Below are 23,480 nucleotides of genomic sequence, written 5' to 3' on the forward strand. Positions count from 1 at the left end.
TCAGCATGTCTCTCTTCCTCACTGACAACAGAATCAGGAAGGATAAGAGCTGAGTGAGTGAGAGCAGGGCTGGGAGATAGAGGGTCACAACTAATGAAGTGGACCAGGGCCAGCCTGGCTCAGAACAGTGCAGGAGGCAGCCAGCAGTAGCCATGACACAGCCAGTTAGGCCAAGAACATAGGTCACACAGTCAGAGGCAGAGTGGAGGAGGTCAGAGAAATGTGTGGCCTCTCCAGTCAACACAAGACTGTCCCCCCCTGAGCAGTGCATACTCACTCCGCTTGTATTTCAGTGGCTGACTCCAAATGCACTATCTTCATTCCCCAGTGCTTCTGAATTACAGTAAAATCATAGAGCTTTGCCTCATTAGCAGGTCATTATGTCTAATGCTTAATTAATATTAATAAAATGTAATGAATATTTATTAGGAAAATTAGAGCACGTTATCAGTAAAAATCATATATCGACTGACTTTTGTAATAAACAAAGAATTTTAAAGCTTAAATGATTTATTTTCAAAAAATATTCTCAAGGACTTCCTGTGGTAGGAAATACTGTTTCTTTGAGGTTTATGTTAGAATTCTGTTGTAACATGGTTTGTTATTTAAATAAATTTGTGTATCAGATGGCACAAATATGGTCTATATCCTCTAAATCACAAATTCAGCAAAATACTATCAGAATACAAATAACTCTTAAGAAGACTATTCTTCCTGGACAGTGGTGATGCACACCTTTAATCCCAGCACTCGGGAGGCAGAGGCAGGCAAGCAGATCTCTGTGAGTTCGAGGCCAGCCTGGTCTACAGAGCGAGTTCCAGGACAGCCAAGGTCACACAGAGAAATCCGGTCTCAAAAACCAAAAACAAAACAAAACAAAAAGAGAGAAGACTATTCTTAATTCTGTGTGTAGGTCTGTCTATGGGGTGTGGATTGTGCAGGTAAATAAAGTGACAGAGGAGCCCAGAAAAGGACCTTGAATCCCCTATAATTGGGGGCTAAGAGCTGCCTTATGTGAATACTGGGGACTGAACTTAGGTCTTCTAAAAGTACAGGAAGGGCTCGTAATGGCTGAGCTGTCTCTCTGGACCCACAGATGACTTTTAGAGGTAACTACCAATAACATTAAAAACTGTCTTCATAGTCTACTAATCAGTTTGTTGTGTCATCTAGGATCTATTTATCTCCACTGTCGTCATTGGTGTCTCTCCAAGCCCCCCCAAATATATATATATATATATATATATATATATGTGTGTGTGTGTGTGTGTATATATATATATATCATGTGGGCTTCCCAGAATGACAACTTGCTTCATAAAAATCATAAGGAGGAAAAATCTTTCAAATCAGGGGTGTTGGCCTTTGACATATCCAGTTGGTAACATTGCACATTACAATGTGCAAATTACAGGGCCTAGGAATGTCAAGGTGAAGTTAGACAAATTTACAACTCCTAGGAGGCATGGGTCATAGCAACCTTAGAGTCAGGCACAAGAGGGGACTTTCCAAAGGAACTAAGGGCTAATTAACAAGGCAGCCATTCAGCACAGTAATTACATTCTAGAGGAAAGTGACACGCGAATGGTTTAAGAACTAGGCTATTCCTAGAAATAACTACAAACTTTTAATTTATCATTTTTGACTCACTAAAAAGTCGGCTTTTCTGTGGTAACTGATTCCCTCCTACCTCCAGCCATGCACACATGGGGTTTTTGAAAATTCAAAAATATCATACAGCTTTCATGTAATTAGCTGGATTTTCAGGATCAGAAGAAATGGAACTACTATGTTCTCTGCGGCCATGTGCCACAGAGGGTGACTAGAACAACTTAAACCAGTGCTTGTCTGCTGCCAACAGCTCCCTCTGGGTCCACTTGTCACACCATGGCGTTAGCTGGTGGCATCGGTTTTTGCTACCCCTCCAACAGAGAACAGTAGGGCTGAGTTCACTTGTGGGCTGTTAAACTTGGTTTCTTCTAGTTTTTTTTTTTTTTGTTTTTTTTTTTAAATTTAAGTTAGGGCCATTTATTGGAGCAGTTGGGAAATGGGGGACAGACAGCCTTCAGGGTTTGAGAAAAAGCTTAGAGCAGAGAAGCCCATCCTGGGAGAAAGAACAAATGGCTAGCTTGCCAGCTTGTGAGGTTGTCAGGGGGTGCCCAGGGGAATGGTGAAGGAAAGGTAGTCCCTAAGAGCACCCCAGCGGGGCCGGTAGATCTGGAAGATGGTGATCCAGGTGGTGAGAACAATTACCCAGAAGAGGAAGCCCACAGCTGAGCGCCAAACATAGCCTTTGATTTGGCTCTGCTCTGTGTAGGCTGGGGCGAGGAAGGCCTCTCTGAAGAACCAGAAAATGTTGACCAACCAAAGAAAAGGCAGGAATGCAAAACCACCAAGATAGTACTTCCGGCACAGATTCAACTTCTCCTCAATGGACACCCGCTCCAAGTTCATAGCTGCGCTGGAGCCGGGTGGTCCTCAGGGTCTGCAGACCAAGACCCAAACGACAGGCGCGAGATCACGAACTACCACGCCCCAGTGGAGTTTATCCCTTCTGCCGGGATTCCTTCGTTGAGAAGGAGACGCCGCAGGTTTCTGTGGAGTTTGTAGTGTTTTTTCTTCTAGCTTTTTAATGTATATCAGTTTTTTTTTCTGAGTGAAAATTTTATTTTCAGAAATTAAATATCACCTCTCTACTAAACATTGATAATGTAGTTACACAGATAGTTTTGGATGGATGAGAAAAGGGATGACTATCATTTCCACCTGAGTCTACCTGTTTACATCCTCACCTCCCATCCCAGACATCACCTGACATGTAACAACACTTTACAGGTTGCTCAGCTTCGGGGTGGGGGAAGGGCAGAATAACTAATTTATTGAGTAAATATATAGTCTGTATGCTAGGCACTGTATTGATAAGTATAATCTCATTAACTCAAAACATGGAGCATTGATATACACGTTTCTTTTTTACAATACGGTTTGAAAGATCTGTGGTACATATGGACAAAACCTGAGTCTTCTATTTTCCAACATTTCAGGTGGATTTAAGTTCCTTTACTTATTTAAAACTTGGAGCTATAAAATTGTCCTTGGGAAGTTTCTTCTAAATTCCCATACAATTTGATGCAATCGTATTTTTTCATGTTTCCAATGAATTTGTACTGGAGAGATAATTGGAGCTGTTAAATTTCAGGCCCTGGCTTGTGAAGAATGGCCCTTCCTACCACAGTCCCGGTAGGGAATTCCCATGGTCTCCAGACTTCACAGCTGCCAATCTGCCCCTGTCCCGCTGGCCAGTAATGCTTTCCCTAATTAGCACTTGACTTAATCTGTAGTCTTGACTTTTCAGTTGCTTTGGCCACAGGCTGGTGGGCTAGCTGGGCAAGGAAGTCTATTCAAATTTCGATGCTATCAGCCTTGGCAGGGAACAAATGTAAGGACGATTTGTCAGGATCGGTTTGGCTGACTCAGTTTGCTCTGAAAACTTCTACCTCTTAGAGTCTAGTCTTGTGTGCAGGCTTTATGACTGAGGTGTTATGGGGTAGGTTCTGTGTATGCATGTGGAGTGCCATTCCTCAGGAACTATCTACCTCACTGAGAAGTGGCCTCTCTCTCACTGCTGGTCTGCTGCCTCCCCAGTGCCAGAATTAAATCCTCATATTTCCTTAGCCACTAGACCTGACTTTTTACACAGGTGCTGGGAACCTCAGGTTCTGCTGGCTCAGCAAAAACTTTACCAACTTCCCTGTCCCCCCTAGCTTTTGTTTGTTTATCATTTTCATGGAACCCCACTATGAGAATGACCTCTAGAAAACTGGGATTTGTATGGTTAAGTTGATGTAACTTGAGAACAGAGGAAGATTCCTCTCTTTATAGAGAGTAGACAGGTCAAACCTCTACTGCTTATTCATTCATTTATTTTTTATATTGCTTTAAATTGCCAAAGTACCTGATGCTTCCCTGGGTGGTTAAGCTAAAAAGGTAGCTTTGCTCAGTCACAAGTCTAGACCAAATTCCATGAAGACTACAGAGGACATACATATCTGAAGAAATTGAAGAAATGTGATTCCTGGATTCCTGTTTTGTTTTTGCTTTTTTTTTTTTTTTTTTTTTTTTTTTTTTTTTTTTTTTGAAATCTAAGTCTCTGGCTACCACTTATGGAAGGGCAGAGGTTTTTTTGCTTGCACTGAGTCCCACTCAGCTGGAGGGGGAGAAAGTCACCTAGTGTCAACTAGGTGATTTAGAAAAGTACAAAGTCCAGCCAGGTGGTGGCGGCACACGCCTTTAATCCCAGCACTTGGGAGGCAGAGGCAGGTGGATCTCTGTGAGTTCGAAGTCAGCCTGGTCTACAAAAGCTAGTGCCAGGACAGGCTCCAAAGCCACAGAGTAAACCCTGTCTCGAAAAACAAAAAACAAACAAACAAACAAACAAAGCCCCGAAGTACAATTAATACTATCACTTAATAACAGGATGCCTTTGGAATCCCTTATTTTTATAAAAAGGGGTTGTAATGGAAGAGTGTGTGACTCAATCGTGACCACGGGTAGAGTAGAGGCAAGTTTTCCACCACTTCACCTGCCCACTTCACTTTTTTTACCCTGGCCCTTTTGGTTCTCACACTTTGGTCTGAGGACAAGAGCCTACCTGTAGCCAAATCTTAAAAACAAAAACAGAAAGAAAGGAAAAAGAAAAAGAGCAATACACAATCCAAACGTCCTTAATGTTCCAAAAATCCAAATTTCTTCATTAAACAACAACAACAACAAAAGCACTTTTACAATGTGTTTAGTCTAAGCTCCCCCAGGGTTTTGTGTTGTTACTTCAGTGTGCTGATCGTTCAGATGAAGAAGTCTGAAGAGCCAGTCCCTTCAGGACGGTGAATCATGGTTCCCAACAGCTGGGGTACAAATGCTGTCACCAGAAAAAGCACACGACGGGGTTTTCTTACCTCTGCCCCGCCCCATTCCCTTCACGACGGTTTTGGGATGGGAGTGGACATGAGGCCTCCAGACGGTGGGCGTCGGTGACACCAGTGTCCCCCGCCCCGCCGCACAGCCTGGCCGGCGGTAGTAACCGGGCCGCCTACGGGCGCTGTGTGTAGCAGGGTGACCGCGCTTTTGTCCCCAAGGTATTTCCCAGAAGCCGCGCCGCGCCCTCTGGAGGCCGCGTGGGTCGCCCACAGAAGCCGTCCTCCGCGGGCTGCCGGGCAGCAGAGTCCTACAAGGGGAAACGGGTCACCGAGTCACAGGGCTGGGGCACGTGAGGTGCTGGCCGTTACCACCGACAACCTGGAGCTGACCTATTTCCTGCGAGTGCGAGCTCCGGGCGGGCGAGCGAGGAGCACGGGTCACGCGCGCTCCTCGGTGCCAGCGTCCTCCACTGTGCCACAGGAGCTCTGGGATTCCTTCCCGAAAAGCAAGGTCCGGGAGCCGACCCTGGCAGGGAGCACGGCGGGAGGCGAACCGGAGCACCGCCGGGAGAGGCGGGAACGCGCCTAACCAGCCGCTATCCAGCGCGTTCTCCGGGTCCGCCCTCTCCAGGTCGCGGCCCCGGCAGAGGACAGCGTGCGCGTCCCCGCCGGCCGTGCGTGCGCGGGCCCGCTGCCGGGCCAAGGGAGGCGGGGCGCAGCGGGGCGGGGCGCACGAGGAGGGCGGTGGCGGTTGGAGGCGGAGGAGAAAAGGCGGCGGTCCGGCCGGGACGGAGGCTCAAAGGTGTCGGACGGGCCAGGCTCTGTGCTCGGTCCGGTTGCGGTGACGGTGCGGAGTCGCCGGGCGCGACGGCCAGGGCAGCCGGGGCCTGAGCGGCGCTGCGGGCGCGCGGGCCGGTGAGTGTGGCGAGGCCGCGGGAGCTTGGCGCGGGGACGCGGGCGACGGGGCTGCGCCGGGTCAGCGGCCGGGGACGGCGCGGGGCCGAGGGGGCGGCGGGCCCGGTGGAGTCGGCGCAGCCCAGGGCCTGGCCTGCTCGGCGGGGACACGGGACCGCGCCCGGTCGTCTGTGTGTGTGGCCCTCTGAGCTGCCCGGCCAATGGCGCCCCGACCCCCGGGGACGCAGACCCCGGTGAGGTCCCCTCTCCGCGTGCACGGAGAACCCGGGGAAGCCGGGGTCGCCCTCTCTGGCTTGTGGGAAGTGAACTGGGGTGGTTTGGGCACAAATGGGTTAAAGGTCTGCGAGGCATCTCCAACTGTCTTCTCGGGATGAGCGAAGTTGGTAACTTTTCCATTCATGGAAGTGAGAGGGCCCAGGCTTGCTTAGCCTTGCCCTTGTTAAAGGGAAACTTTGGACTCTCCCCCTAAGTTTCTGGGTCCTGCTTACGGAGTCCCAGATTGGAAGCTGGACGTGGAACGCACGGTGGATGCAGAGTCACCCGGGACTAGAATACATTTTTACCTCGGTGGCGGCCGGTGTTTACCGTGGTTCTCTTGCCCTCCCTTTCTTGAGCTCTGTGGTTAAATCCCGGATAAAAGATGCTTGGGAAGGAGTTGACCTTTTCTCCCATGATTGCTTTGTTGACTGTGATCCAAGATGAAGTTATTTATGGGCATTCTGGTATCAGTGAGGGTTAAAACTTTTAATACGAAGTCTCAGAGAGTTTCTGGATTTCTTTTCATTTGCTGTTTGCTAAATTTCAGACATAGTAAGTTACATTAACATGGTTTGCACGTTTTTGTGTCAAAAGTTTTCCAAGACAATCCCATGCTGACTGGCAAAAAGAAAAGAATAGCATGAAGGATTCCTGCTGGGTTTTTCTAAGGCACGCGTTCCCTCTGCTGTTGTTTTGAATCACTCACTCTTCCTTATGCTTAGTCACTGTTTTTACTGTAGGAGTTTAGTTAGGGACAACATGGTGTTTTGCTAACGTTTTAGATTGCCAGCTTGTACCTGATACTTAATACAGTGACATAAGCTTTTGTATGTGTGTATGTGATTCTAGAAATAGTATGAGTAGTATATGAAAGTGAAGTTTGCCTATGTAGTATTCGTTTAATTTCAGTATCCAGTATTTTTGAATCTTTAGACTCATGTTTGCAGTTTCTTGTATATTTTTGTTTTAAGTTATAAAATACTTAAATAAAATATGCTTTCAAAAGTAATATTGCATAAAATAACTAACACTTCCTGCGTAATTGGAAAGGTGCTTTAAGGTCACTTAAACAGGCTTTAGTTGATGTGTTTACTATTTGATATAGCCTGTTTCTAAAATACGACTGTTAGATAATCTTAAATAAGTTTCAAAGACTGGTGTTTATTTTTATAAAAGGAGTTATTCTTGCTGGGCATGTTCTTGGAGAATGTCATTGTATTTATACATTATATTTAATGATAAAACTTTTAAGAAGACTGAGTGAAAATCATTAAGTCTTGTATTAACTGTGATGGATAGGAGAGGTTCAAGTTGAAGTAGTAGCTTGTATATTGTACATGCTAAAAGGAAAGTTATTAGACACAAATATACCTCAATTAAAACCTAGGTGTTTTGTTTTGAATCAAAAAGGTGTCTTTGTTGTAAAGAATGGTTAAAGTTAGCAGTGGGGTAGTTCCTCATAGAGCTGCATTTAGTAAGCTTTATAAATTTAAGTAATATTTAAAGATGTTTATAAGTCTGGCTGTAAAGTAAAGCAGAATACATCCATTTGGTGCTAACTATGTCTGTATACTATTGAGCACAGACATAACTGTAATCAGCCTTTCAGAAATTCTGGATTGTTTTCAAAGAATCATTGCCTCAAGATCCAAAGCTGAGGCTCGGTAGAAGCCCACTTCCTCTTGCTGTCTTCCACTGAGTCCTGCCATTTGGGTAGACCTATTTTTATCTGTGTATTAATTCAGGTAGGTTCTTTTCTGGGTATTTAATGTTTTCTACCATTTTAATTTCTGATCTAAGTTTATGATTATTTGTTTAGTGGAGAAAATTGTGAATAGTTAGAACTTTTATTTAAAAATCTTTAGCCATGACCAGGTTCAAAAAATAACAGATGTATGTTTTGATTATAGTACATTATAGTACATGCTTTGATATAGTACATAAGGATGGATAAGAACATGAAAATAAATATTCATGCCATCAGTTCATTTTTCTTTAAAGCCAGCGTGAAGTTTAATGAAATAATTAGAAAATATAACTCATTTATCCATTTGGTTAGTCTCAGTTGTCAACTTGACAAAACCTAGAGTTATCTGAGAGAAGAAGCCTCAATTGAGGAGTTGCCTAGCTCACTCTGTCCTGGGTGGATGCCATGCTGGATTGTCTTTAGTCTTAATTGATGTGGGAGGGCCCAGTCCTATCTATCTCTAGACTGACTGATGGTCCTGGACTATATAAGAAGAGCATCAGACAGTGAGCAGGCCAAAAAGCATCATTCCATCATGGTTTCTGCTTGAGTTCCTACCCTGACTCTCCTGGATAAACTGTCACCTGGAAGTGTTAGCTGAAACAATCCTTTTCCACCCTGTAGTTGGCTTTTGATCCATGTTTTATGTTACCACAACAGTATAGTGGAACTGGAACACCTTTGGCTTGGGAGTGTGTGCTATGAGTTGGAAATTTAGTAGTAATCTTAACTCTCATCATGTGTAGCCATCCACATCACCACCACCACCATGGATTTAAGTCTTCTGTGTTGTTTGTTGTGTTGTGTTTTTACTGTGTTCAAAACAGAGTCCAAGTGCCTTGTATCTGCTAGACAAGTGCTTTACTGCTGAGCTACCTGGATACCACCTCCACCCTTTAAAAGCAGATAGAATGACTGGTATAGATTTATCTTCAAAACTAAATGTACCTATTTGATTAGTGGGTCATTCAGTGTTTCTGTTTACTAGATACTACATATACAATAGGTAAGGTTTCCTAGAGACACTGTAACTGGTTGCTAAATTGTTAATTTTGGTAATGGACTTCCTTATAATTAATTAGACAAGATTGGTTCCACATCAGCCTTACATTAAACAGGTTTGTTTAGTAGAAGTCTGTTTCATCTAATACACAAATGTAATACTATGCTAAGCAATCAGTTAGGCTGCTGCCACTTCATATTTTGAGCTGATTTTCCTTTGTGGCCTACTCACCTATACATGTACTGGCAACAACTATTGTCTTTCCTCATTTTACCTGATACTTTTCTCTATATTCAGTTTTCTAAGGTTTTAAAAAGGTAGAAAATTGAAGTTACCTTTTGATTGTTTTTAATATTATTTTTCTCTTTTCCTTCATATATACCAGGACACATTAGCCAGGTGCTTAGGAAGTGTATGAACACTATTAACTCTGTGTGACTGGTTGAGATATTTTGTATTAAACTAATTTTGAAATGTTAAATCTGTAAGTTTTTATTATGTCGTGATGTATTTTCATGAACTCAAGAATGGGAATTGATTTTCTTGTATTCTTTCACTTGTGTATTTACACAAATGCATCTCAAATTAAAGCACAATTTTGAATTCGGGGAACATAAGGATGGTATGAGACAGAGATGGTTTTGGTGTTCTTGGAGATTATGCTTTGCTATAGAACTAGTTATTTTAAAAAATGAATGATTTATTTTCAGTTGTCCCTAGGAATGCCCTAAAGTACAACATGTAATAAGCATGCATTTTGTAAGGGCTCCAGGCCTTGCCTTGGGTCCTAAGGGAGGGTCACAAGCTGAAACTGGAGTTGAGACACATGGCATATAGGAGGAGAGGTGTGTGTATTTGTGTGTGTGTGTGTGTGTGTCTTAGGAACTGGTGACATTAAAAACAGCCATGAGTTGCATTAAACAACTCTTCTTAGCATGTCTTAAAATTGTGCTAGTTTATGATTATGTTATCTCCTTATGTATTTTAGTGAATTTTGAGTAATTGTTGGGGGTACTGTTTCTGTGCCTTAAATGGCAAGCTCTCGTTTCATTGTATGGGAAAATGCCATGTCTTAAAACTATTTTTAAGGATTGCTAGTCAGCCACAGAGTATGAGTTGGCAACCAACTTCTGTTAGAGAAAATGGAAACTATTGTAAAACATTCCATCATTTACAAATAATGTGTAGTCTAATGAAACTTTTCAGTAATTCTTTCAAGTGTAGCTTAATAGAAATTGATTTTAACTTGTTTTAAAAAAAACCTCTTGAGTTTAATAAAACTCATCTTGAACTTGAAGACATAATTTTAGCAACATGCTTTCTACTAGGCCTGCTGTGTCATTGTTCAACTGATAAATCAAAGATTGAAGTTTTAAAACCTGTTTCACAGGATTCGGGAGCAATTTGAAATACTCTGTGATGGCTTTTTAGATTTCATAATAATGATCGTGATTAGAAAAAGGATGAATCTGGAAGAACTTCAATGATTGAAGCCAAATCTGTCTCTAGAAAGACTGTTGTTATATTTTCTTATTTCTTTGTTTATTTAACTATAAACTTGATCTAGATTCCTACTTTGTATAGCTATATTGAGAATGGTTAAACTCATACTGTTTCATATGTTCATATTTAAAACGTGGTCAAAGGAAAGTAATGTGCTTTAGCAGTTATAGACCCACAAGCGTGATTAAGTGCTAGAATAAACTACAAGCACAATTGTGTAATCTTCATTCCTCAAATAACATCTTAAAATTAAATCACCAGTTAGTTGTTAAAGAGCTATTTTCTTAACTTTTTTAATAAGTAAACATGTCTGCTATTCCACATGAAAATTGATAAGATGTACATTTAAGTCCCATCTTGTCACTTAACTAGATAGATGACTTTGGGAAGGTCACTTACAGCTTCTGAACACTATATTTCTCTGAGTTGCAGGAAATTGACTTGGTATTTGTTAAGAAGGATACAGTAGGTAATACAATTAATATTACCCCCTTTTCCAAGTTTACTTTAAAAAATAATAAAATACTTCAGATGTGTTGCTGAGGCTGCATTTTTTAAAACATTTTTATTGAAAAGGGGTAATGTGGAAGAGGCTACTTATTTTGAAACTTGAACCTTCTTCTACCTTTGCAAGTTGTTACTGTTTTTGCAGGTTAGTCAGAATTGCACCTTTGAATTAGGTACTATCTCTAAGATGTGCTCTGCCTGATGTGATTATGTGATGGTGTGTGCAACAACATAACGTGCTCATTGAAGTCCCAAAAGCAATGGTCACTGTTGAAACAGCTTGTCGTTTTAGGTTTCCCTCTTAGCAACAGTCAAGCTTAACCACTAGCATGTGAGATAAACTCAGTCTTGTTATTGCAAAGAAAGCTCCAGCTGTTTTCACAATTTAATTCCTCAGCAAGGTTTGTCTTAATTCTTATTAAACATTTTCATTGCTTTAATTATAAATATTTGTCATAGTTAATCTCTTATTTCCTCTCTTGTTCTTTTACTACAACTAGTTTAAATTTAGAATAAACTCTTGCCTATGGAATTTGTAAGAAAACAACATTTTTGGAAGTATTTATCTCATGTTGTTATTTTTAAGCACAATTTAAAGCCGATTTGGTGTTGAGTGTGTACATTGTTCCCTGGCATTGTTGACCATCACACAATATCAACTTGGGATTTTGCTACTAGTACAGAGGAGCTCTGTTGGTAACAGCTGGGTTTTTGCTGTTCCTCTTGAGGAATGTTAGTCTTCAACCAGAAAAAAAGTTGTAACAATTTGTGGAGTGATTACCAATCTAGAATTTATGGAGATACATGCTAGAGAGTCAGCAGCAATCTGCACCCAATGAAGAAAATAGGTTATGAATCTTTTTATTTAGAAATTATACACTGCAGTGTAATTTATTTTCGAAAACACCAAGTTGAATTGCTTCTGCAATGTACAGGTAGAACTATATAAGAGCTGTAGAGGTCTGGAGTTTGGAACATTTTTAGGCAGCATGTAAGAAGAGTTTTCTGCCTATAGATGGTAAATGAAAGTTGGAAAAACCTAGCACACCCAAGAGGAATAGTGTCATGAAAAATGACATGAAATCCTGAAGAAAATTAGTATTTAAGCAATGACCTTCCAGAGAGATAGGAGGGAACTTGGTTAAGTGTGATAACATGGGAAAGGGAAGGTGAACAGTCTTAAGAGGAGGAGTTAGTAATCCTAAAGGTACAGCCAAGGGGATCGGAGCTGGAGGAGGCAAGAAGAAAAAGAGCCCTTTAGACTGATGAGGACCTTTGTAGTGTATTCTTAATTTGGGGTAGTAATAATAAAAACAGATGAGAGGGCCGCTGAATATGTGCATAGGAAACTACAAGTTTGGGGTTGTTTTTCTTAAAATTTGACTTGGAAATAAGAATGATAGCAAAAGACAGGTATTTAACTTCACCACTAATAGAAACAATTGAAGCAGTTAAAGATTTTAGGGAAAAATGTATTGATAAGCTTACAGTTAAGTCAGCATATTTTGCTTACACTTCTTATTTTTGGTATAAACTTTGCTTGATGCAATGTTAAAAAACAATCAGTTTTAAGATGAGAGAGTGCAGGAGAGTAGGCCATGCACCTCCCAAGGGCAGCACATAGAGCCAACTCCATTGGTGTTAATGTGGGTGGGAAGTAGTGAGCATGGGAGAACTGGCCTACTCATCTGTCAGGTCAGGCATGGGCGGAGGGGAGATTGCCGTCCCCACCCCATCAACACCTGAAGCTGGTGGTAGAGCTGGCCCTACTCTCATCAGTTGCTGCACCCAGGAGAGCAACCTCTACATGTCTCCAGTACAACAGTGGTGTAGGTGTGAGAGAACCAACATGAGGATGTGAAAGTGGGAGAAGTGGTCCCACCCCTTGCTTCTTGCTGCAGGAGGTGAACTAGCCTGGGCAATGTAGGAGAGGTCACTCTGGTGGTGAGGACAAGGGAGAGTTGGTGGACTGACCAACCCTGAAATTTCCTAGGCCCAGGACCAGGGTTATTATGTGTTGACCCATCCTAACATCCACTCCATCTGTCGTCTCCTGGAGCACGGGGTGGGTGGTGGGTGGGTTACTCTTGTGGACCCAGGACTGCAAGATCTCCATGACACAGGGCAGCAATGGAATGTCCAGGAAGAGTCGCAGAAACCAGGGACCTCGAACCAGACCAGTTATTCTTTGGATGAGTGCCTGCATGTAAAAAAAAATCTATGAATGGAAGGGTTTGCTGTGTGACTCACTGTGTCACACCTGCAGCTTCCGTGATGAGAACCCCCATCTCATGGGGGGGGGGCATTTCTTCTCTTAAATTTTATTATCCGTGGGGGGGAAGGAGATGGGTGAAGTTCAGAGATACGGTGTGGAGACATAATGTGAAAGACACAAAGAATAAATAGAAAATTAAAAAAAAGATGAGTGTCTGTAATCCCTTGTTATTTCATAGTTTCTTCTCCCTTAAAAGTTAAAATGTAAAAACATTAAAAAGTTAAAAAGTTAAAAGTAAGTTTCACTTACTAAAGGACTGAAACCATAGACTAGCATATTACATTCATGATTGGCCCAGTTCCCTTTTGGCCTCATTTCTCACAACTTTCTTGCATTTCACCATAATCTATTAATATTAGGCAGATTGAACATATTTTGTCGATTCATTTGCTGTTACTTCAGAAATGCATTTCCCTTTCTTAGTAATTTACCCTGCTTCCTTTCTATGCTAATTATCTTTGCTGTGCTTCCATTTTCCTCCTATTGTATTGACCCACATAATGTGATCAAATTTTGTAACTTCTTCAAGAGGAGATACTAATTCCCCTGTATATTGCTAGAGGGAAGATGGTGCCTAGCAACAAACTCATATTTAGTAAAGTGAATGAGAGCTGGCCTTCAGAAGTATGCATGTATTCTCAACAACATGAGGGTTCTGCAATGAGGCATATCAAAATCAAGTTAATTGAAATTTAAAAGCTAAAATCTATAGTATTCTCTGAAATTTGGGAGTTAAAATAATACTTTTATTATAATTTATTTAGTATATGATACTATATTTTGAATATCAATATTTGGAAACCATAATATGCATATTATATATATAGATACCTAGTATGTAAATGTGAAACTATGACTAGATTGTTACTAAAATACTAGATTGTTACTAAAAGTGTTTAAGCTCCTTTAGGATGTATTAATTATATGTCAAATTAACCACTTAAATGTTTGTATCTAATTTACATATTTCATTAAGAATAACCTAAAGTATATTGATGATTTGATTTATTATACAGTTTTGAAAAATCAATCATTTTTTTTGTCTAATGACTTTCTTTGCCTTTTTCTGTTTGAAAATCTAGAGCTGGACTGGCCATTATGGAAGAAGAGGTACAGCAGCACTCACACTGTGTGAACTGTGTCAGTAGACGGTGTATGACCAGACCAGAGCCTGGGATTTCCTGTGACTTGATTGGTTGTCCTTTGGTTTGTGGAGCAGTTTTCCATTCTTGTAAAGTTGATGAGCATAGACTCTTGTGTCCCTTTGAACGAGTACCTTGCTTAAATAGTAACTTCGGATGTCCATTTACCATGGCACGAAATAAAGTTGCTGAACATCTGGAAATGTGTCCTGCAAGTGTGGTGTGCTGTACAATGGAATGGAATCGATGGCCAGTTAGTTACGCAGACCGGAAATCATATGAAAATCTAAGCAGAGATGTTGATGAAGTGGCACAATTAGACATGGCCTTGGCTCTTCAAGATCAAAGAATGCTTTTGGAATCTCTCAAAGTGGCCACCATGATGTCAAAAGCAACTGATAAAATATCTGAACCTAGAGAACAAATTTCAGTGAAATCAAGTGTTCAGGAAATGCCATGTACTAATGGGTTGGTATCTGTTGATGAAGAATCTTATGGTGCACTTTATCAAGCTACTGTAGAAACAACCAGAAGTTTGGCTGCTGCTTTAGATATCCTGAATTCTGCCACAAGAGACATTGGCATATTAAATACAAGTCTTCATGCCACCACAAATGACATGGATGAGAATAACAGAGATAGCGTTCAGGACAGAAACTTAAAAGACCAGGACCACCTTCATGAGGATGAGATAGGAGCAGTAGGTGGAGTTGACCATAATGGCACAAGTCAGAATGCTCAGTTTGAACAAAATGGTTCAAGTGATTTACTGTGCGACTTACGTACAAGTTCTGTTGGTACTTCTACTCTTTGTAATGGCTTTCCTTTGGAAAATACGTGTTCACAGGTCAAAGACCACGATCACAGTTTTTCTGCTGATTCCATAGAAAGAAATATAGAAAATGGAGAATGTGCAGCAGCAGATGGTACTTCAGAACCTTCCAGTTCACTTTTAGTAGCAGCACAACTTAGGGAAATAATTCCTTTCAGTGCTTTGCCGGATAGCACATTTCAACATATCCTCATGCCAGATGAAGATGGTGAGGAGGACTTGTATTGGAAGAAGGTAGACTTAGGGAGCTTAAAGGATCTTGATGAATCACCCTTCAGTCATGCTCCTTCATTCAAGTTTCTTTCTAATTCATGGTATATACCAAAGGAAGACAAAGCCGTTGATACATCAGATTTAGAAGTTGCAGAAGATCCCATGGACCTCCAAGGAATAGATCTGATTACAGCAGCATTACTGTTTTGTCTGGGAGATTCTCCAGGTGGGAGGGGTATATCTGATAGCCGCATGGTTGATGTTTATCATGTTGACTTTGGAACACAGACTTTTTCACTTCCATCTGCAATATTAGCTACAGATACAATGGTTGGAGAAATAGCTTCAGCTTCAGCATGTGATCATGCCAATCCACAGCTTTCAAATCCAAGCCCATTTCAGACACTTGGGCTGGATTTAGTTTTGGAATGTGTTGCTAGGTACCAGCCTAAGCAGCGTTCAATGTTTACCTTTGTATGTGGACAGTTGTTTAGAAGAAAAGAATTTTCTTCCCATTTTAAGAATGTGCATGGTGACATTCATGCTGGACTCAATGGGTGGATGGAACAGAGGTGTCCTTTGGCTTACTATGGTTGCACCTATTCTCAGCGTAGATTTTGTCCATCAACACAAGGAGCAAAAATTATACATGATCGCCATTTAAGATCATTTGGAGTTCAGCCATGTGTATCTACAGTATTAGAAGAGCCATCTAGAAACTGTGTGTTAGGATTACGTAGTGACCATCTAAGCAGTCTCCCATTTGAGGTACTGCAACATATTGCAGGCTTTCTTGATGGCTTCAGTTTATGCCAGCTTGCATGTGTATCTAGGCTAATGAGAGATGTGTGTGGCAGTCTACTTCAGTCTCGTGGAATGGTGATATTGCAGTGGGGGAAAAAGAAGTATCCAGAAGGAAATTCATCATGGCAGATAAAGGAAAAGGTTAGTTTAATTTATCAATCTCTTTTAACATAAAATAGGCACTTATTAATGCTATGATACATCTAATAACTTTTTGAAAAAGTGACCATATCCTATAATGTACTAAGTCAATATGATGGCACATTTTAAAAGTGATAATAGATGAGTAAAGTCATTAGAATTCTTAGTCTCCATCACTAGTATATCATAGATTTCTTGGCTTTAAAGTCTGTTCTAATACTTGTGTGTCTTCAGATAACCAATTTTCCTTCAGTTCTTCACTAACCTCTTTGTGTCTGTGTTACTACCTGTCTCTTCTAGTTTTATCTGAAACATTGTCGCCCAGCTGAGGAACCTAGGAGGGGATTTCCTTTGGCCTTCAATTGTGTCTACTTTAATAGTGTCTTTTTCAGGATGAAAAATACGTACACACAACACACATATACATATCTATAACTGTTACAACAGTTATCCTAGTAATTGACCAACAAACTGCTTAGGTGGTGGCCTGAATGGGTGAGTGATGCTGGGTGAGAAGAATAGAGTTTGTTACTGTGTATGGAGACTCTGGGTTTACTGCACAGGGGGATGAATACTATTTAGAAATTGATATGGAAATTTAGGTAGACTTAAATTTTATTTACACTCTGTTTTTGCCTAGCTTCTCCTATTAGAAGCTCTATCTAAGGTAATCACAGTACCTCAGATAGAGTCCCATAATTGTACCATCAACCAACTCTATGACATGGGGATTTCTTATTATCTTAGCTTATTAGCATAGCTTAGGCTCATTTCTTGCTAGCTCTTTTAAGTTAACCTGTTTCTCTTTATCTACCCTTTGCCTCGAGGCTTTTTACCTTTTTTTTCCTTATGTATATCTTACTTTCACTGGTTCTCTCTCATGTCTGTGTGACTAGCATCTGCATCACTGTCTGACCCTGGCGTGTCCCTCCCTTTATCCCTCATTTGTTCTCTTCTCGTCTCTCTTGAGCCTAGATTTCTCCTCCTACATATTGTCTCTGTCTAGCAGCCCAACCTATACTTCTTCTGCCTAGCTGTTGGCCATTCAGTTTTTGTGTATGTTTTGTTTTTAAGATTTATTTATTATGTATACAGTGTTCTGTCTGTCTGCATGCTTGCTTGCTGGCCAGAAGAGGGACCAGATCTTATTACAGATGGCTGTGAGCCACCGCGTGGTTGTTGGGAATTGAACTCAGGACTTCTAGAAGAGCAGTCAGTGCTCTTAACCTCTGAGCCATCTCTCCAGCCCCAGCCATTCAGTTTTTTATTAGAGCACTCAGGTGCCATGGTCAGGCAACATGAAACAAATGAAGCCCATCTTTAACTAATTAACTACACATTTTACATTGTTAAACAAATGCAGCAGAAACAAATTTACACACACCTTACACAGTTAAAACAATATTCCACAGCATAAACAAATGTAACACATCTTTGCATAGTTAAAATGTTCCACAACACATAATATGAATCTTTACATAAAAATGAACAAACAGTGTTTGGCTGCATAGCATTCAGATTTATGTTAATATATTCTTGACCCTTAGGTTTTATCTTTACTCAGTGCTCTAGTCTTTTAAAAAGTCTGTGTCTGCTTCTCTGTTTTATTGAGACTTTGACCAAAGAATGAACATATAAATTATTTTGAATCCTCCCCTCCCCCCCGAAAGGGTGTTCTGGTGACATAAAGGTTTTAGGAAAAAAAAAAAAAGGTTTTTCATCTAGCTATGTATGTGTATTTTTATTTTCTAAGTGATTGAGGGCATCTCTGTTCTTTGGAGTAAGATACTGTAATTGTTTTTGTCCTTAGTCACTAGTATTTATATATGAAATGAGATATTTTCTGGTAGTGTAAATTTCTACAGAGACCTAGTCTTGAAGATTAAATTGCTGTCATTTATACAGATTCTGTGTCCTATTTTCTCTGTTTAGCCTAAACGAACAAGTAAGCATCTACTGAACAAGTCTGCTTGATTATCCCACAGCTTCCCCAAGACTTAGGATGTCCAGCTTACTCTGCCCTCTACCCACTTAATCTCAGGAAGTAGCATCTTTGTTTACTCAGCTGCCCAAACCAAAGCTTTAGGTGTTAGGGTTGACTCTTTTCTATCCCCTTTATTCCCATATTCTAGTTGATTGGTCCTTTTTCAAACCTCTCAGATTTGCCTCACCATCTTACCTTTGAGTCTTAATGGATTACTACCACAGCTTTGGGTTCTTCTTCAATATAGTCTCTATATAAAAGTTAGCATTATGTATTTTAATTATATTTTATATTATAGTTAAATATAGTTGATTATATTAAAACTTAGTATTTATCCATTGCCTTATGAAGCCTTTAAACTGTCTCCTAATCTTATCCTTGCCTCTTCAGTCTCCTGTCGCTTCATACTCTAGTCACCTAGACTTAGAATGCTGATGTTTATTTCCTGTCTTAAAGATTGTGGATATGTCTCCCTGGTGTTCACACTTAAACACCTGCAGTGTGTTAAATAGCATGCAATTTTACATTACTTTCATTAACATATTACTGCCCCCACTTTCAAAAGAACGGTAACCTGTCAAATATTTATGTATTTATTTATAGTGATTCCGGGGGTTGAACCTAGGGGTTCCTGTGTGCCATGCAAATATTCTTACTTAGCTGATTCCCAGTCGCCTTTTTTCTTTCTTACTGTAATGGAGGCCTTCACTGAATTGCCAAGACTGGCCTAGAATTCACTTGGTAGTTCAGGTAGGATTTAAGTTTGTTATCCTCCTGCCTCATCCACTGGGTAGCTGGGATTATAGGCCTGGCAGCAATGATGGTTTCTCTTGTTAGCTGAAAATTGTTCTGTTGTCACAGAATTTTAAGGCATCTGGCTACTTGGAAGCCATTACCCTCTTGAGAAATCGTTATGAATGCTACCCCCATCCCAGTACTGCTGCTTTCTAGAGCATTTACTGCTTACCATGTGAAGCTGGCTTTCTGTCTTTGTGGCTTCCAAGTCGTATAGACTAATCCAACTGCAGCTAAGAAAATATTTAGGAAAAAAAATGCACTGAAAATGCACTACACACATATTCCTGTTCATTATTCCATAGACAGTGTAATATTACTACACAACAAATTGCATTTGATATCATGAGTAACCTAGAGAAGATTCTAAAAGTTTATAGGAGGAAGTGGATAACATCACTTTTAACAAGCCTGAATAACAATGGATTTATTCCTTTTTATGTTTGTAACTTGATATTTTATGTTTCTGTGTGAATTACAACAGCTAGAGCAGAGCCAAAAGGGCATTCTGATTTTCTGTCTATTGGACTATTTAATCTAAAGTAGAATTTTCTTTTAGGTATGGCGATTCAGTACTGCATTTTGTTCTGTTAATGAATGGAAATTTGCTGACATCCTAAGCATGGCTGACCACTTGAAGAACTGCAGTTACAATGTTATAGAGAAACGGGAGGAAGCAATCCCATTGCCGTGCATGTGTGTGACTCGAGAACTCACTAAAGAAGGACGTTCACTCCGCTCAGTTTTAAAACCTGTGCTTTAAGAACTGTGTTTACTTGCACATACAGGCAAGCACCTGGTCTGAGTACTTTGTAATATGTGGCACTGTATTAATGTATTAAAGACTACAACTAGCTAAATTTATTATCACTATGTACATACTGTTTTGCTGTGACATATATTTTTATAATTTACTGTTAGTTGGAAAAAATTGCCTTAATATTTGAAATGTGTGAAATTGTTGGAACATTGCTAGACAGGGTAATCTAATCTTTATCTGCATAATTTTTCAAATTACTAATTTTAATGGTGTGCATATTTAAGTTCTGAAAATTTTTGTTTCTCAAACTGAAAAGAACTTGACCAAAAAATTGATTGTTTATGTTTTCTGTGGGTTGAAGCCCATACTATCAAAAGCAAAACTTTGATTCAAAATTTTTCCTGCATAGATTTTTTTTCACAGAACACATTCAATTGTTTAAACACTACCAGAAAATTGTTATTAAGTTTTCTGATACTTTTCTAATTAATGATCGTATGTGATTCCAGAACTTAACCTAAAGGCACAATAATGACTTCATGCTTTTAAAACAACTCACAGAAATGCGTTCATCCTCTTTTCTTACTGCTTTTATGCTGAAAATGATCATATTCAGTTCTTTTTTTCATTAAATTACGTATCTGAGGAGCCAAGGCACAATGTATTATATGACAGATTAAAGTAAAAAAGCAAGCCTATGAATTTAACTTGAAATTTTTCATGGTGTTTCATATTTTCCTAGGTATCTAATGTTTGAAAAGAAAATATACCTCACTATAAGTTTGAATTTGACATATTGTTTGAATAAACTTCAAATATTCAGAATACAAAGGGTTTTGACTTTTTCAGGGGCTTTTAAAATGTTCATATAGTGAACTATATGTCTATAAAAATACACTGGTAGCCGGGCGGCGGTGGCACACGCCTTTAATCCCAGCACTCAGGAGGCAGAGGCAGGCGGATCTCTTGAGTTCGAGGCCAGCCTGGTCTACAAGAGCTAGATCCAGGATAGACTCTAGAAACTACAGGGAAACCCTGTCTCGAAAAACAAAAAAAACAAAAAAAACAAAAAAAAAATACACTGGTATTGTTTTAAGACATTTTAAAAATTGAAATTTTGTAAGTTAACATCAAACAGAAACCTGTCTTGGCTGATAATCTTGAAATGTTCTCACAATATGCTTCACACACTTCTCTGTCAGAACATAAGCATTGTGTTGTTTGGGGAAGATCAAGTGTGGTCATGAATAGTCAAGAGCCTAAAGTTTTCAAATTGATGTATACCAGTTCACTTAATGTGCTTGTTTTAAAGAAATGAACATGCAGTGTCCGTATTTAGAAGTAGATTCCAGAGGCAGAGGCATAAGTGACTTGTCCAGAGGAATGCTGGCAGTGCTAAGCTGAAATGGGTAGTGATGTTGAAAACCACCCGTGTCTACTCTTTCTATGGTTTTCAGAGTGCTTTGTGGTTACTGGTTTCTGTTTCTCAGATAAGGTAGTCAGACTGGGGAAGAGGGGTCCTTGGGCATTAAAGATGGATTCTCAGCTGCTCGGGATGTGTTGGCAGTGTCAAGTTCTTATTAGAGTTGAAAAGTGTGGTGGTAAAACTAGTCACTTGTGTTGCCTCATCTGCCATTTAACTTAGGAGACTTCGTAATTTCGGTGCTTAAACTTCTTTTTCAACTGTGAGTCTGAAATTGCATTTAAAAAAAGTAATAAAAAAAACTTTCGTTTCTGCCAAAAGGTAAAAATAGGAATATAAAATTATATAAAATAAAATTACATTTAAAAAGTTATATAAAAATATAAATTTGCTTTTTAAAATTTTTTTTCTGAAGAATGTGTCTAGGTAATATAAGCATTAACCTTTTGTTTTATGTTTTTACTTTTTAAAAATTTATGATTTGTAAACTTAAATCTAGCTCCCAACTGAGATGATTAACATTTTTTCACCTTTCTTTTTCACTAACTGAAATGGATATTTTAATAACACTATATGTACATGAAAACTATTTTTATCTACTTTTTTATTTTGTTCAAATAAATATTTTTTACAATTTATTCTGGGTGAAAAAAATGATAGTCAAACTAGACATATATCTCATTTGAGTTAAGCTAATTTGGCTGTTTTCTGAACGTGTTATTGTTGCAGTTAGCTTTAGATATCCAAAAATGGATACTTAGTAAAACTTGAGTCTTACAGCTACAGACATGGAATTTCACTTGAAATTCTGAATTCACTTGAAATTCTGGACGGAAAAACTATTACTCATTCTTCATGGCAGTTAATATTTAATTGCAGTTGATATCACTGCATTTTAGCCTGCAGTGATGTGGAGGCAACTTTGGGAGACACAGGAACTGAATGCTCAAATATTTGCTTAATGAAACAATTTTAGTACTAATGAAATCCTAAAGAATACAATGACCATGTTTTACAAAAATAGACATGAGCGTGGTAAGTATTGTAACAATATTATAGTCTTATTTTAAAAACTACTAAGAGCTTAAGTTAAGGCAGAAGTTGGACATTTGGGTTTACAGGGTTATCAGTGTCATAAAGAGAATTTCTCTCTGGGTCTTTGATGAATTCGTTACATGAGTGTTCCAAAGTACTATGAATTACAGCCAAACTTGAATTCACCTCGAGTCTAATCCAAAGCTTTCCAAGTTTTCCTCTAATCATAGGCATTTTTTCCTAAATATATTGAAATACAGCTTTTAAAAGAAAGTTAAAACTTACTGGATTAGTTACATTTATTAAATTAAGAAAAGACTATCTCTTAAAAGTGAGAACTCTGGGAACTTTAAAAATGTATAGTTTGTTATCTTTATCAATGCATTATTGTATGTTTAACTTAAAACAAGTTAACTATTCTGTATTTTACCAAAGTAAAAACAAGAATTATACCGGAAACCTGAAACCCAAAGAAAAACTAGCATGACTGCCTCTGAGCTAGTAGCTGTCCGGACTTAGCAGTGCACCATGACACGGATACTGATGTTAGAGTTTTGAGTTCCAAACTGTATGTAAAACTTTGCAAGAGTGGAACACTTGGGAACAAAGTCAGTAGTGCGCCTGCTCTTCATTTCCTCAGAGTGCTTCTCACGGGCCACATTTTTACCCTCAGACTTTGCTACTATATGATGAGTTTGTACTTTCCAATCTTTCCAGATAGAGATGCTCATTTATTCTCTTTCTCTTTTATTTGACTATCCCTGACTTGTTTTTTAGAGTTCTGATTGCAGACTTGAATTTGGGGCGTTCCTGCTGATTTATGACGGAAGGACATTTTTCTCTTACATTCTGGAAGGCTCTTGAGATTGTTGGTCGGCCGCAAGTCGCAGTCACCAAATTTTCTTGTGGAAGGAAACATCTGTTGGGTCCCAAGTACCTTCAGGAATTACAATACAAGAGCACTCAGGGGCATGTCATCTGCTTGGTGCTTTTAGTCAAGATGTGTTGTGCTTCCTTGTATGAGTCATTGGGTATTGATCTCTTTCAGGTATCTTTAGTCTTTCTCAGTTCATTTGATGAGTTTCTAATTTCCAATTTTCCCAGGTAACATCCCTTATGTTTTTCCAGCTTTATTTCATTAATACTTAATCCATTTTAACGATTTTATATCCCAGATTTTGAACTTGGAGTTCTGTCTAATGACTGAAGCAGTGTGATTTTATTAAA

General features: G+C 39.5%; 2 protein-coding genes and 1 long non-coding RNA gene across 4 annotated transcripts; 1 reads left to right on the forward strand and 2 right to left on the reverse strand.

Moving 5' to 3' along the window:
- Positions 1-2,146: 2,146 nt before the first annotated feature.
- Positions 2,147-2,537, reverse strand: LOC119821506 (gamma-secretase subunit PEN-2-like). The gene has a single exon (XM_038340563.1). It carries the CDS (start codon positions 2,452-2,454, stop codon positions 2,149-2,151), a length of 306 nt encoding a protein of 101 aa, XP_038196491.1. The 5' UTR covers positions 2,455-2,537; the 3' UTR covers positions 2,147-2,148.
- Positions 2,538-4,724: 2,187 nt separating this feature from the next.
- LOC119821620 lies at positions 4,725-5,593 on the reverse strand. The gene is made up of 2 exons (XR_005286640.1): positions 5,307-5,593; positions 4,725-5,224 (listed from the first exon to the last, which is right to left on the reverse strand). It is a non-coding gene; the product is annotated as an uncharacterized LOC119821620 (long non-coding RNA).
- Positions 5,594-5,596: 3 nt separating this feature from the next.
- On the forward strand, positions 5,597-20,620 carry Fbxo30 (F-box protein 30). Of its 2 annotated transcripts, none has more exons than XM_038340758.1 (3): positions 5,597-5,831; positions 14,207-16,256; positions 19,595-20,620. In XM_038340758.1, exons 2-3 carry the CDS (start codon positions 14,223-14,225, stop codon positions 19,796-19,798), a joined length of 2,238 nt encoding a protein of 745 aa, XP_038196686.1. In that variant the 5' UTR covers positions 5,597-5,831; positions 14,207-14,222; the 3' UTR covers positions 19,799-20,620. The 2 variants fall into 2 exon arrangements, with proteins under 2 accessions (XP_038196686.1, XP_038196687.1); XM_038340759.1 differs by lacking the exon at positions 5,597-5,831 and adding an exon at positions 7,717-7,834.
- The last annotated feature ends 2,860 nt before the right edge of the window (positions 20,621-23,480 follow it).

The sequence above is a fragment of the Arvicola amphibius genome, chromosome 8, assembly GCF_903992535.2.
Source record: "Arvicola amphibius chromosome 8, mArvAmp1.2, whole genome shotgun sequence".
Taxonomy (NCBI): domain Eukaryota; kingdom Metazoa; phylum Chordata; class Mammalia; order Rodentia; family Cricetidae; genus Arvicola; species Arvicola amphibius.